General features: G+C 42.0%; 1 protein-coding gene across 25 annotated transcripts in view; it reads left to right on the forward strand.

Moving 5' to 3' along the window:
- The window catches only part of ANK2 (ankyrin 2), a 279443-nt gene that overhangs the window by 79530 nt on the left and 186836 nt on the right, over positions 1-13077 (forward strand). For 8 of the 25 annotated variants that reach the window (XM_068188296.1, XM_068188305.1, XM_068188294.1 and 5 more), the window contains exon 1: positions 12497-12643. The exons of 12 other annotated variants lie outside the window; for them this stretch is intronic. In XM_068188296.1, coding sequence (XP_068044397.1) covers positions 12563-12643 — 81 coding nt within the window. In that variant the 5' untranslated portion in view covers positions 12497-12562. Of the gene's footprint in view, positions 1-12493; positions 12644-13077 lie in introns of those variants that run through there. 5 more of the 25 variants (XM_068188284.1, XM_068188285.1, XM_068188290.1 and 2 more) reach the window with 3 other exon arrangements.

A 13077-nucleotide genomic window follows, 5' to 3' on the forward strand; every position in this document is an offset into this window, starting at 1 on the left:
GAAATTCATCTGGCGGATGAACAACATGGATCTGACTCTATGCTGGAATCAAGAAGCCAGTCAGTAAAAGCTTGCCTGGAGTGAGAGCTGTGACTGTGGGCCAAGCCTGGTGCTCCCTGGTTGTTTTAATGCTCCCACATGACTAGGTGTCCTTTTCATCCCTTGCACGGTGGTTTTCAGGTTGTTTTGACTATTGTGCTTTCAAGTCTGCTTTAGACGCTTCAAATATGAGCCTATGAAATTCATAGTAGGTTTCAAAGTATGGCAGGGAAAATACTGCTGAATTTTCTCCCTATGAAAGGCTTATCAAAAAGGAAATGAAAACCTATGGTTGCCACTCTGTGCATTGATTTCTGACATGACTGCAAACCAGACTGGTTCTCCTGTAGTTAACTGTTCCCAGCTTTTGTTTCACATTCCGAATTTTATGAGTATTTTTGCTGGCAACAGGAAATATTTTCAAGTCTTTGCAGGATAAGGTATCCATTTATTTTGTATAAAATGTTTTGTTTATCTTTTCTTATTATTCTGTATGTGGAAATTTTGCCCATGTTTCCAGAATGAAAATTCGTAATTGCAGTTACAAAGAGTTACAAATAACCAGTTTCCTAAGTGTTCTGTTAGCTCTGTTGTTTTAAATCAGACTGAGTTTCAAAATTCTGTACTATTGTAGCTGGTTTTCCAGGACAGAAATGCTCAAGCCACTCTGTGCTCTGTTTGTGCTCATTAAGAATCCTGACTTTACTGCAGAAAGGAAAGAAGCCATTATTAATACATGTCTGTTATAAAAATGCAGCAAAACATATACTAAATGTATACTGCCTTTTTCAGTAGAGAGAGAGCTCAATATTCAGAGAGCTACTCTGTAATATTATAATCCAAATATATTTGCTACCTGTTGTGTCCTCCTTTTATTGGATTCAAACATTTCAGGCTTTTCCCCAGATAATTGCATATGTTAATTGCTGATCTGGAAACAGTGTATTTATAACCTACAGTTTATAGATAAAACACTTTTGTATAGAGTTTTCTGGATCCACTCTGAGGTTGGGTTCAGTTCATTTATTTCACCACCTTCATGATATCTTATCAATTATGGATGAGGGTAGAGCTGTCTTTGGGTTTATTTGCTTTCCTCTCTATTTTCTTTGTTTCTTTGCACCAGTAGAAAAATTCCTGCTGTGCTTGGTCTGATCCCAGAATCTTCCTCTCTTGCGTCTCAAGATCAGGTGTAGCAGAGGTTCTTGTGGCTGCAGCAGAACTGTCCCTGTGCCGTGAGGCTCTTCAGGTGACCTTGTTCCTTCACAGATTTTATTTCTAGTGACTTTCCAAGTTGGACTTTTCACTCCGCTCTAATACAATCAGAAATGTGGCAAGATAGTTGCTATCCCAAGGTTGTGTTTAAAGAAAAGTTGACAATAATTCACAAGTAAATATGTTCTAGATTTTTTTTTATAATTGACAAAGACATGGGCTATTTACCAAAATATTTTTGGTGATAAATAATATATGTTACCCAAAAATGTGGATTTTTTTTCTTTATTTGAAAGCTATTTATAATGCAGTAAGTTTAGCAAATGGTTTGGAAGCAAAAAAAAAAAAAAAATTGAAAAATGATGAACAAAAATAGGAGAGGGGAGGTCACATTCCCTGCTCTTGAACTAATGTAGGTGTCAGCAGAAAAATGCTTTTGTGAGAAAATGAACTCTTTTTGGATGAACAGTGGGCTCAGCAAACCAAAAGTGTGTTTGGAAAAATATTTGGATAGCATTTTTTTCTCCAAGTCTGTTTTGTTGTTGCCACTGTGGAGTGAAAAGGTTGTCATCACATAACCGGTAACTTCTGGGAGGATTTCAATCCTACTGTCTGAGAACCAACTCAGGTTTGTGCTCTGTTCCTCCATTTCCCAGAGCAGGTATCTTAAACCACAGCTATTGTGAACATTTTCTTTATGGGCAAATTTATCCTACATCATGTACACATCTTCTAGATGACCTTCATCTTCCAGAGCTTCGCAGATGAACATTTCTCCAGCACTGTTTTTGTGTTCTTTTTAAAATTATTATTATTTTTTAAACTGAAGCGAGCTCCTGGTGCGCAGCATAGGTGTCTCTCTTCCCTCTGATCTCCCTTCCTATTTTACACAAGAAGGTGAAGATTTCTCCGGTAGCTGAAATGATCAGACAGAGTAAGTTAGGTCATCTCAAGTGTGGGGGCAGCAATGACACCAACACAGCTTTTGGGGAGAGCATTTATTGAGGAAGATGATGTGAAAATCATCCCTGGTTGCTGTGGGTGGTGGCTCCGGACACTGCTGTCTCCCAAAGCCAGGGGCCCCATACCAGCCCCAGGCTTGACTCTGGAATAAACAATGGTCAAGAGACTGTCCTTGCTCTTTACTGTCAGAGTTTCCTATTGAGACAGGGAGTTAAAAATGAAGATATTCATTGCTTTATATGCTTTGGCTTAGGGTACTATAAAGAGCAAAATGATTCTAAGATCAGATGTGCCGGGGCTGTTTGCAGTATGGTGTGTGAAGGAAGGACCTGCTTGAAAGCAGAATAGACAGTGTAGCCATTTCCCTTGAAAAACTGGGTGATTTTTACTTTTGTTAGAATGATTCATCCTGTTACTCACTGTGGGAGTGTTAATTGCCCCATGCTAGCAGTAGTGTCACCTTCTTAAGGTGAATCTGAGAGAGTCAGGCTGGCACATGCAGTAATTTTTGTTGGAGGAAGTATCAGCTATAAAATATGGTCTCTTCCAGTGTGTTTCCAAAATGGAGCTCACTATTGGGCAGCATGTTCTGATGTTAAGCTGTTTTTATTTAGGACTCATCTTTGGTTTGATTATTAAGTATAATTTACTTGTAAATTGTTATATATCTTGAGTAAGTTCTGCTTGTCCGGTACAACTTGGAAAGTGGGAACGGCATTTGTTTCATGCTGTTTAAGAATTCTGACCTAAAAACATTTATGGTTTAAAGATGATTCAGTCAAGGTAAAAAACTACAGAGAAATGACATGCCATTGTTTTACACTGGAATTTGCAGGACAGATAAACTTACAGGCTGCTGTGGGAGGTTATTTTATAATTATCCCTTCCAGCATGCATTTTAAGATCATCATGATACATAAAAGCACTTAAATGTGATTAAATGCTTCACTGAATTAAAAGATCACTGAGCTTGGTGCTTGGCTGAAGACAGAGCAAAAGGGTAATCTGAAACTCAATTTCCCCTGTGTCATTTGCCAGAGTAGCTCAGAGCAGCCTCAGGACTGGGAGGGATCTCTTGTTGACCTTGGATGACCAAGGCATATCCACAGAAAATCCCAGCACATCTTGGGCCTGAGCTTGTCTTCAGTCCAGCAGAGAGGACCTAAACAGCTCTGTGCACTGAGTGACTTATTTGAACACAAAGAGAACATCTTAGAACTCCTTTTTTTTTTTATTCTGATATTGTGAAAGTGGTTATTTTAAAAATGCTTTTTACAAACTACAATACCTGTGGGTGAAAATAAAAAGGAAGCACCTCCTATTTTTTAAATGTGTATTTCATTAAGTGCATATTGGTACTGTTCCAAAGAGAATATTTTCTAACAAGATGGGTTTTCAGTAGAAGAATGTCAGCTTGACAAGCCAAAGTGTTCTTTTACAGTAAAGGAAGAACAAATTCTTTGTTAAACATTACTCCAGTTTTTGTTGCTAAATATATAGACATGCAGTTTTTCTCTGGAAGTTGGAGGAAGTGTTTTTTCACTCAAGGCAAGAAACTGTCCCAGATATTTAACTATGACACTTCAAAATGGAACATTGTGGCAGGAAAAAATGGGGTGCAGGGAGATGCCAGTATAGTGAGGCATAGAATTTGAAGCTTTTGAGGGGGCAGGTATTGTTCAAGGTCACAGTACTTTGTGATTCCTTCTTGGGCCTGTAGAAACAGGACTGTGGAACAGCTTGAAGGAATCTGTCACATAACAGTAGTAATAATGATAATTGAAAATAAAACCTTGTGAAGAGCAGTAAAATCTTCTAAGAGGTCATGACTTAGCAGAAGATCCCCCCCGCTGTGCAGAGCGCTGTGCTCTAAGTGGCCACTGTGTGAAAAATTTCCTTGTCTTGTGGGTGGACTCAAACTGCTGCTGTGTTCTGTGCTCATCCTCCTCTCTGGCCTTCACAAAATCAGTTTGTGGTGAGATGCACTTGGCTATGTCCCTATGGGGTTGGTGTATGGGGCAGCTGAACAGGACAGCTTCAGAGCCACTCCTGGAATCTCAGGGATTGGCTCTGATGATGCTTGCTAACAGCCAAAGGAGCTAGTGTCAGTGGTGGATTAAGTTAGAAGAGCTTGTGATTTGTCTTGCCTGTGGAATATATTTTCAGTTAATTAACCTTTTCTTTTGCTTCTGAAGTAATTCTTGCAAACCCTTTCCTGTTTTGAACAACATCCTAATGATGGGTTTGACATTTGATACCTAAGAGATGAGATCACTGAAATGGCAGGGGCTGTCAAATCAGGAAATCTCACTCTCTCATCCTATCTCATATCTGAGTCCTTACTCATTGTATATATACACTTGTACACACACACTTGAGAACTACACTGGAAGGAGTTAATGGAGAGTGCAGAGTTAGGAGAGGCTTTTGCAATCTCTGTTTGACCCAGTCATGTCCCAACATCACCATACAGGCTTCAATTACACATGCCCTTAATGCTTTTTCCACAGGTCCTGCTGCAAAACTAATGATGAGCAAACTAATGATACACTTTTAATGAACAGCTACTCCACAGCTTGTTTCCCACTCGTTGCTCAATTTGTGGCCCCAGGCCTTATTTAGAACATGTTGTTTAAACATCCCTTTGAAGACAGAATTATTAGTCCCTTGGGGCTTATCTATCGTGCTCATCAAAGTCCTATCCAGTGTGTGGAAAATAATTAATTTATTTTCATTATGTTTCTGTTAGGTGAAGAGATTATTCCTGTTCACTGATGGAATGCTGAAAGACAGGGAGATAAATACTCAGAAGTTTTGAGTGTTTGGACCCTTAGTTGAAGAAAATAGGGATTTTTTTTTTTTCAAGTTGGTGTATTTCATCTCACTGATCCCAGGTTGAAACTGTCTTTTTGACTGTGATTATCCCTGAGCCTTTTTAACCCTTGGAGTAGAAGATCACAAGGTGGGTGAGGACTATCCACAGAGAAACTTTGTGTGAACAACTTGTTTTAAAGCACCTGTCTTGTAGGAAGCATGAGGAGGGGACAGATCGAGCAGCATGGGTGCTGTTATCTGCTGTGCTGATGGGTTGCTCTGGCTGTGAAGACAATCTCCTGTTCCTTGTCCTACACCATGTATGCCAATTTCTATCTGCAAATCAAGCAACAGATGCCCTTGCGCTGAATTTCCTGTGGATCCCTCGGTGTGGCCATCTTGGCCCCGAGAGCCAGATGACTCTGGTGAAGTAACAGATACAAAATTATAGGATTAGAGTATATAAAGCATAAATATAGGTAGAATGAAAGTCACAGGGGTGCCTTTGCTAGTTAGTTTTCCTTGCTTCTGGAACAGTAGACAACCATCTGTTGAGCTTTTCCTCCCTGCTTTTAGATAATGTTAGCTTTAGGAAGCACTGACTCTTCTGTCCATCTCCCCTTTTCCAACCTCCAGGGTAATTTCTCTGCTGTTCCTGTGCCACCAGTACCAGTCCCAGACTGAGTCCTGGTTCTTCTTCTTGCCAACAGTGTTGGCAATCCTGTTACCCCCTTTGTGGTTTTTTGACCAAAAACATGTGGATATAAAGCCTTTAATAGCTCACGTCTTTCAGATGAACATTTCAAATTTGTCTTCAGACAGTATCAAAAACCTTAAATTCAAGAGATGGAAATTTGATCAGAATATTTAACAGGAAAAGGAAAACGAGTCCTAGCAAGGGAAGGTTCTGTACAGCAATCATAACTAACAGCCATACATTTAGTAATAGCAACCTTAGAAGATCTTTTGAGTACTTGGCAAAAAAAAATTATTATTAATTTTGTTACATTCTTCTGGAAATGACACTTTTCTATTGCAGTTTGTCTATGCTAAATAATATAAATGCTGTATTTTATCAACCCATGACACAGAGCTCTATTCTAAATTTCTTTTCTGGTATAACTGATTTCAGATTTCATTTCTGGTAGTCTTTTCTTTGCCAGATGAACGCAAGAAAAAATGTCAATTCCTTTGCTCCAAAATAAAATATAAATTAACCGTTATCAGAAGAAAAATAATTGGAGGCATAAGAGAAGAATGCTTTGAGCTAGTAAGTCTCCCTGGCAAGTGTCTGGTTACTATAGCAATCGCTGCGGAGCACGTGACCAGCATGATAACTGCAGGGGACTTAAGAGCCTTTTCTCTTGCCCAAGTTTGATGTCTTCTCACCAGAGGTGTTACGTGAGGTCATGTCCCTACAATCCTGGCTCCCAGATGGATGGATAACGCAAACGATCAATTCGCAGCTCCCACTGGGCAGAAAATGGCGCGTTCAGTTCATGGATTTTAATTTGTTTGATCTACAGCATGCCACAACTGGGGGCAGGAATTTCTTCTCCCTGGTCCAGCTCATTTTAAATCTACGTTTTGACTATTGGTTTGTGTAGCACTGATTGCTGTGGATGTGTTCTGTGGAGCACTCTGAGCTAGGCAGGCAACCTACCTCTGCAGAACTTGGCTGATAATTTTAATGTGGAAGTATGGTAGAATCCCAGCAACTCAGAGGTGTTAATATTGAGGGACTAAGTAATGTAGTGTTTCATTAAAATAACCTGGTTTTAAGCTAATTTTTTTCTTTTCACCTTTGCTCGCTGTGTCTAGTGAGTGTAGTGACTTAGCTTCAATAATGAGGAGAAAACAGAGGATACTCTTTCAAATTTGCATTCTGCATTACTTAATTTTTTATTGGCTATTTGGATAGGTAGCCTCTGATTCCTTCCAGCATATGGCACTGCTGATTTGACTTGCATCAGTGTTTAAAGGCTGTTGAGAATCCCACTAAAACATTTTAAATATTGATAGTTCCTTGCTGCTTTCATGGAATGATGCATTTCTAGAGGACAGAAGCAACAAGGAATAGAGCCAAGTGATTAAATATATATATTTTAAACACATATACAAGTAGTTAACAGTATCAAACCCAGATGTCAAATTTTCATGATTTGGAAATATTTACCTTTGAAAGAAGAACTTTTTCTGTAATCCACACTTTCAGTATGACTGTACATTGTCAACTGTGTCAGATGTGACTGATGATGACAGGGTGCTATTACCTATTGTTCTTTACAAAAGGATGCAGAGACATCCTCTTTGTTTTGAGGTTGCTACCAGCAACAGATACTCCTCTGAGGAAATGAGTTACCAAGTGTATGTGCCACAGAAATATTTGCTCTCCTTGTGCTGTGGGGGAACCAGTGACGTCAGGTGTTTGTGCTGTGCAGGTGTTGGGGGTCCATCCGCAGAGACCCTCTCCAGCCTGGCACAGGAAGAGAGGCTCAGCTCCTCCTGCTGTCCAAGGCAGAGGTGCTGAACTGAAGAGTTCTGAGGAGCTATTTTCCTCAGAAATAAGAAGTAAAATGGAGCTGGGATTCCTCATTTATTGTATTCTTACTGGTTTTCCATTTCAAACATGGTTTGCTAAAACAATGGAAGGACCTATCAGATATATTTCTTGGAATTTTGCTGCCTGAGATGATTAAATACCAAGTCAATCATGGCTGTGTAACAGAAACCCAGAATATAGAAACATCACCTTGTTTTGTGTTTTAGATTCAAACTCTGTAGCATTCCAGTACTTCTTAAACACCTTTTCTTCAAGGACAAGGATAAGGGAGAATGGTTTCAAACTGACAGAGTGCAGGGTTACATTGGGTGTTAGTAAGACATTGTTCCTTCTGAGGGTGCTAGGACTCTGGCTCAGGAGGTTGCCCCGAGAAGCTGTGGTTGCACCATCCCTGGAAATGTCCAAGACCAGGTTGGATGGAGCTTGGAGCAACCTGGAATAGTGGAAGGTGTCTCTGCCCAAGACAGAGGGGTTGGAACAAGATGATCTGTAAGAAATCTGTGTTTTAATGGAAAGCTATAATGTGGTTGGAGGAATCTGCTTATGAATAATTTGTGTTTGTGTCCTTTATATATCAAAGAGAAAATAAATAGGGAGCACTTTCGTAACAGTGTGTAAAAATGCTTATGTGGGTAATGAATGTTATTTTACTTCATCATCAGAAAAATAATTGTTCAGATTTTAAAATATAATTAAATAGATGTATAGTTTATCTGTTTGCTATTACAGCTCAGTTTGATGACTCAGTGGTAAACCATAGGCAGATTTTTCACCCGCCTGTGCTTTGCTCTGTTGTTGCTTTCTTATCAGGGTGGGCCAGATGGCAGCTGAGGCTCAGCTCAAGGTAACCAGCAGAAACTCCTGCAGTGGTGGGTCGATAAAATCCCACATGATTATCTGTGGTGTACTGCTGAGTAGACCCAGAGCACTTACCACATGTGGTATTTAGAGGGGGTTTTATTATAAGTATTGAAGTGACTGAGAGAATATAGGTGTCACTGTTTTAACAATGGCAGTATCTGCAATTACTCAGCTGGAATAGCTGAGTATTTTAATGCTTTTAACAACTACTGTTATGTGACAAATGCAGAGGGTTTGCTCTCAGGACAGGCCAAGTGGAGATGGGTCTCTGGAGAGTACAGTCCGATCCTTGTCTTGGATCAGGGTCAGCCAGGGGATGTTGCTCGGGGCCATGCCACGTAAAGGGTATCTTGACATCTTGAGTATCTCTAAGGATTAAGAATTCCTAGTCTAGCTAGGTAATAGGTTTCTTTACTTTTAAAGTGTTTCTTTACTTGCATTTCAATATGTGCCTGTTGCTGGGTACCACTGAGAAGAGCCTGTCTTGGTCTTTACTCTCTCCCATTTGTATTAGACTGATAAGATACCCCTGGTCTTCATTTTCCAAAATGTGAATGTGGGAGTGTTCTGACTTGCTGACAGCATTGTTTCAATTTTTTTTTATATATAGGTAGTACAGGTGCAGAATATGAAGTAAGGTCTGGATATAGAAAGAGTATGTGATTCAACTAGAATATAAAGTTCTAATTTTCGTTGTGTAAATTCTGTCTGTTGTAACAAGCATCATAATGGATCTGCTGCTGTTAAATTCAGCAGGAATGGAGCTGGTCTTGTAGGATTACGTTTTTAATTGCGGAATCCACCTGGAATGCTGATATAGGGAATGACTCTGGGAAATCCTATGTCAGCCTGGTGGTGTAGATATACCTGAAGTAGTGATAAGCCTGCTATCTTGCACAGCAGCAGTGACCCAGCTGCACCATCACACTGCTTGGTGCAGGCTGGAGCCATCTGCCAGCAGCTCTAACAGGGACACTCTCCTTTGCCTTGGGTTTACATGACAACAGGAATGAGTTTGGGAGCGAGGGTCTGGAAAATAAATACCCAAGCAAAACTGGGCAAGGAAGCCCCTCTGACTGACAGCACTTAGCTAGTTCAAGGGATCCCTGTGGTACCATTGCCATGAGTGCTGGTGCACTGCAGGAAGCTTCTGGCAGTGCTTCAGGGAGAATGGCCAGCACGCTGCTCGAGGATTTTGAGGGAGCTGCTTCACACATCTGCATCATTACTTTTCAGCTTGGTAAAGTAAATTTAAGCTGGAATGAAATCCCCTTGATGGAAGCTGTCTGAAGGGAGGTAATTGTGTGTTGTTAACCTGACTGACTGCTGCATGAGACTGGGGTGCAGATGTGGGGTGGATTAAGGTGAGCTAAGCAGCTGGGCTTAGGTGTAATGAATACAGCCTGGAAACAGCATAACTGATGGGATATGTCCATGGGAAGTCTCCACACATGAATCCACCTGCTCACCTAAACCCTCATTCATGGGGACTGTCCCATCATAAAACACCAGCCCTTGCTCCTGGTTCTGTGGGTTCATGGATACGGTTTGGAGATCTGATATCCCCTTTATAAACTGTTGAGGGCTGATCAGGTATGTGACTGCAGCCCTGTGTCAACCAAGTTAAAAAATACTTTGTGTAATTCCCTGTGTTGGAAGTTTATGTCTACATACTTTTTTCAGCTAATAAATTTTGTGCAGGAAATGGAATATTCATGCTATATTTTTTTTCTTAACTGCTTTAAATGAGTATGAATGCCTTCAGCATTTCTGACTATTTAAGACTTTCTTGGTTGTTTGGGCATTTCTGAGGCAGTTTGTGTGCTTCTTGGGGCTGATTTTGTGCTGTTATTAGACCTATTGTCAGTTGACACCAGCTGTGACTCCCTGGCTGGTTAGGTTGGTTTGGTTTCATGCTGGATTTCTGGGATTGTGAGAAATGAAGAGTACTGATATTCTGTTACTGAGCAGGAGCGTTTGTTTCCTTTGAGTACACCTAAAGCTGCACTGCTAAAGGCGAATGCCCATGATTTGGAGAGAGGAGCTAAGAGCAGTTCAGGTTAATGAGGTTGTCATCCTTCAGCAAACTTGTACCTGTGAATTTTGAGGTGGATTTGTAGCTGGAATACTTGTCACCATAGGCTTTTCCAGTATTTTGTTTGTGGGTGCTATCACACTGTACCCTTGATTCAGCAGGGAGTTGTGTGACAGTGCCGCTCCCATGCACTGATAGAAAAAATGGAAAGGTTGGGTGAGAAAGGTGGATGGAAATTGGAAATCCTCAAACTGTGTCTTTCTGTCTTACTCCTCACTCACGGCTTCCAGCCTGCACTTAGCACTGGCTGCCTCCCCAGAGTGCTGCCCTTTTGCTCCTCACAGTGACTCCCAGAGAATTCTTCCTTCACCAGGCATCAAGCCTTCCATCATTTAAGTCTCTCGGGAAAATCTGCTCATTTCCTGGCTATCATGGAAGTCTCTGCAATTCTGTTTCCTTATTTTTTTCAGCTTGAAGACTAAAAGTAAATATAGAAATAAAAATATAATAAAAAGGCCCATCTCTAGGGGCAGAGGAACAAGTGATGGATTTGGCAGAGCGAGATAGTTTATTTTTCATCCCCTTTACATCACAGTGATATCACGCGATCTCTGGGTTTTCAGAACCATCATGCATGATTGAAGTTCACTTCATCTTTATACTCAGAAATATCAGTGGTTTAATTTTTTTTAATAGTGCAAGAAACATTGTAAGAAGAAAACACACAATACATAATCACCACGTATCTCAACAAGGTGCGTAACCCAAGAATCACTTATTGGGAATAAACAAATGTCAGGCAAAGAGTGCAAATGGCATAGTTTGGTATGAGAAGGGGCTGGACAGGGGAATGAATTTGTGCAAAATGTGATTAAAATGAGAAATGGAAGATGACCTCTCTCTTTAAAACCATCATCTGTGTTTGTAAGTTAAAAGACTAGCTGCATCTCCACAGGTTCCCCAAATGAATTCTATGGATGTCTGACACTGATAACAAATGACTGTTGTATGTCTTCCCCAAAATCCTTGCTGTGACTGTGATTGCAGCTCTAATTATGGCATAACAGATGCAGTGTTGTATAGCACCCGCCTTCTTCAAGATCTGTCGCTCCCCTTACTTCTACATGAGTTTTCTCATTTTAGTCTAGAATTTACTACTGCTCACAGTAACAAAGAAGTCACTCTCAAAGTAAGGAAAAGAAAAGAAGATTTTGAGGTTGTTACACTGCTCACATTGTTGTTGTGCTGCAGATGTTCGTTGTGTTTGCAGACAGCGCGATTGTGGGAGAGTGAATTCATGCCTCACTGGGTCTTTTCCACTTTCTCCAGCCTCTCCTCTGCTGAGTAAGCAGTTAAAGGGAGTTTTTTTCTTTTGTTCCCCAGCCTTAGCTGCTGTTTGAGAAAGAGGGCAAGTTACTTGGCTGTTTTTTTTCAGTTGGAAGTGGGACAGTGTAATTTTTTTTTCTTTTTAAAGCATTCATCAGAAGAAATGGAAGAATACATTTACATGTGAATGTTGCTGCATTGTTCTTCCAGCCCAAGGAGGAGGTGATTTATTTTAGTAGTACAAACTAACGCCTTGTGTGCTGTGCCAATCATGCTGCCATTGTCTGCTTTGATAGTGACAGTGAATCGTCTCTTGGATGTTACAGGTGTGGCCAAATACCTCGCTCACGTGAATGGACTTGGGGACAAGGAAGGTGTGTGAGCAGCATCTCGTGCCGCAGGGCTGCCCCATCCCTGGAAGTGTCCAAGGCCAGACGGGGCAGGTTGTCCTAATCTAGTGAAGGGTGTCCCTGCCCATGGCAGGGGGCTGGAACTAGGAGATGAGCTTTGAGAGTCTTCTCCAGCCCCCGCCACTCTGTGATTCCAGCAGCGTTTCTCCCCCGGAGCATCACCCCCTGCCCGGGCGCGCCGTCCCCGCCCGTCCCCGCCCCGCCGCCGCCACCACGGCAACGCTGCCGCTGTCGCTGTGCCCGCCCCCGGCCCTGCCCCGGCGGTGCCACCCTCGGCTGGGGCTGGGCGCGGAGCCTGCATGGCACGGCACGGTGCCGGCAGTGCCGCTCGCTAGGATGAACGAGGAGGCGGCCCAGAAGAGCGACGGCGGCGAGAAGTGCAACGGCGGCAGCCAGCGGAGGAAGAGACCCAAGAAGGTGGGAGCGGGACCAGCAGCGGAGCCGGGTGGGGAGCGGTGCTTGGGGTCGTGGAGCCCGGGGGGATGCTCCCGCCCTGCCTCCGCGAGCAGGGGTCTCTCCCCATCTGTTTCTATGTGGAATCGATAGCGTTGCGATAACCGAAGCGGGTGGCTGAGCCGAGGTGGTTTTCTGTATTTTTTTGTTTGTTGAAGTTGGTGTCGTTCGGCGGTGGATGCTGCTCGGCGCAGGTTTCCCTCGGCTGCCCTTTAAGAGAGCGGGTGGTTTGTTTTGACAGAAGGTGGTATTGGCTCCTATGCTGCCACACATCCCTTTTCCTTCGAGACAGAGAGGTGCCGGTTGATAAACCTTTTATTTTTCTGGAGATGTTTCTTAAGGTCATATTGTAAACAGTCACAGAGAGTTCCATTGCTGGCTATTTTACCATCCGCGGT

This window comes from Anomalospiza imberbis, chromosome 4 (genome assembly GCF_031753505.1).
Source record: "Anomalospiza imberbis isolate Cuckoo-Finch-1a 21T00152 chromosome 4, ASM3175350v1, whole genome shotgun sequence".
Taxonomy (NCBI): Eukaryota; Metazoa; Chordata; class Aves; order Passeriformes; family Viduidae; genus Anomalospiza; species Anomalospiza imberbis.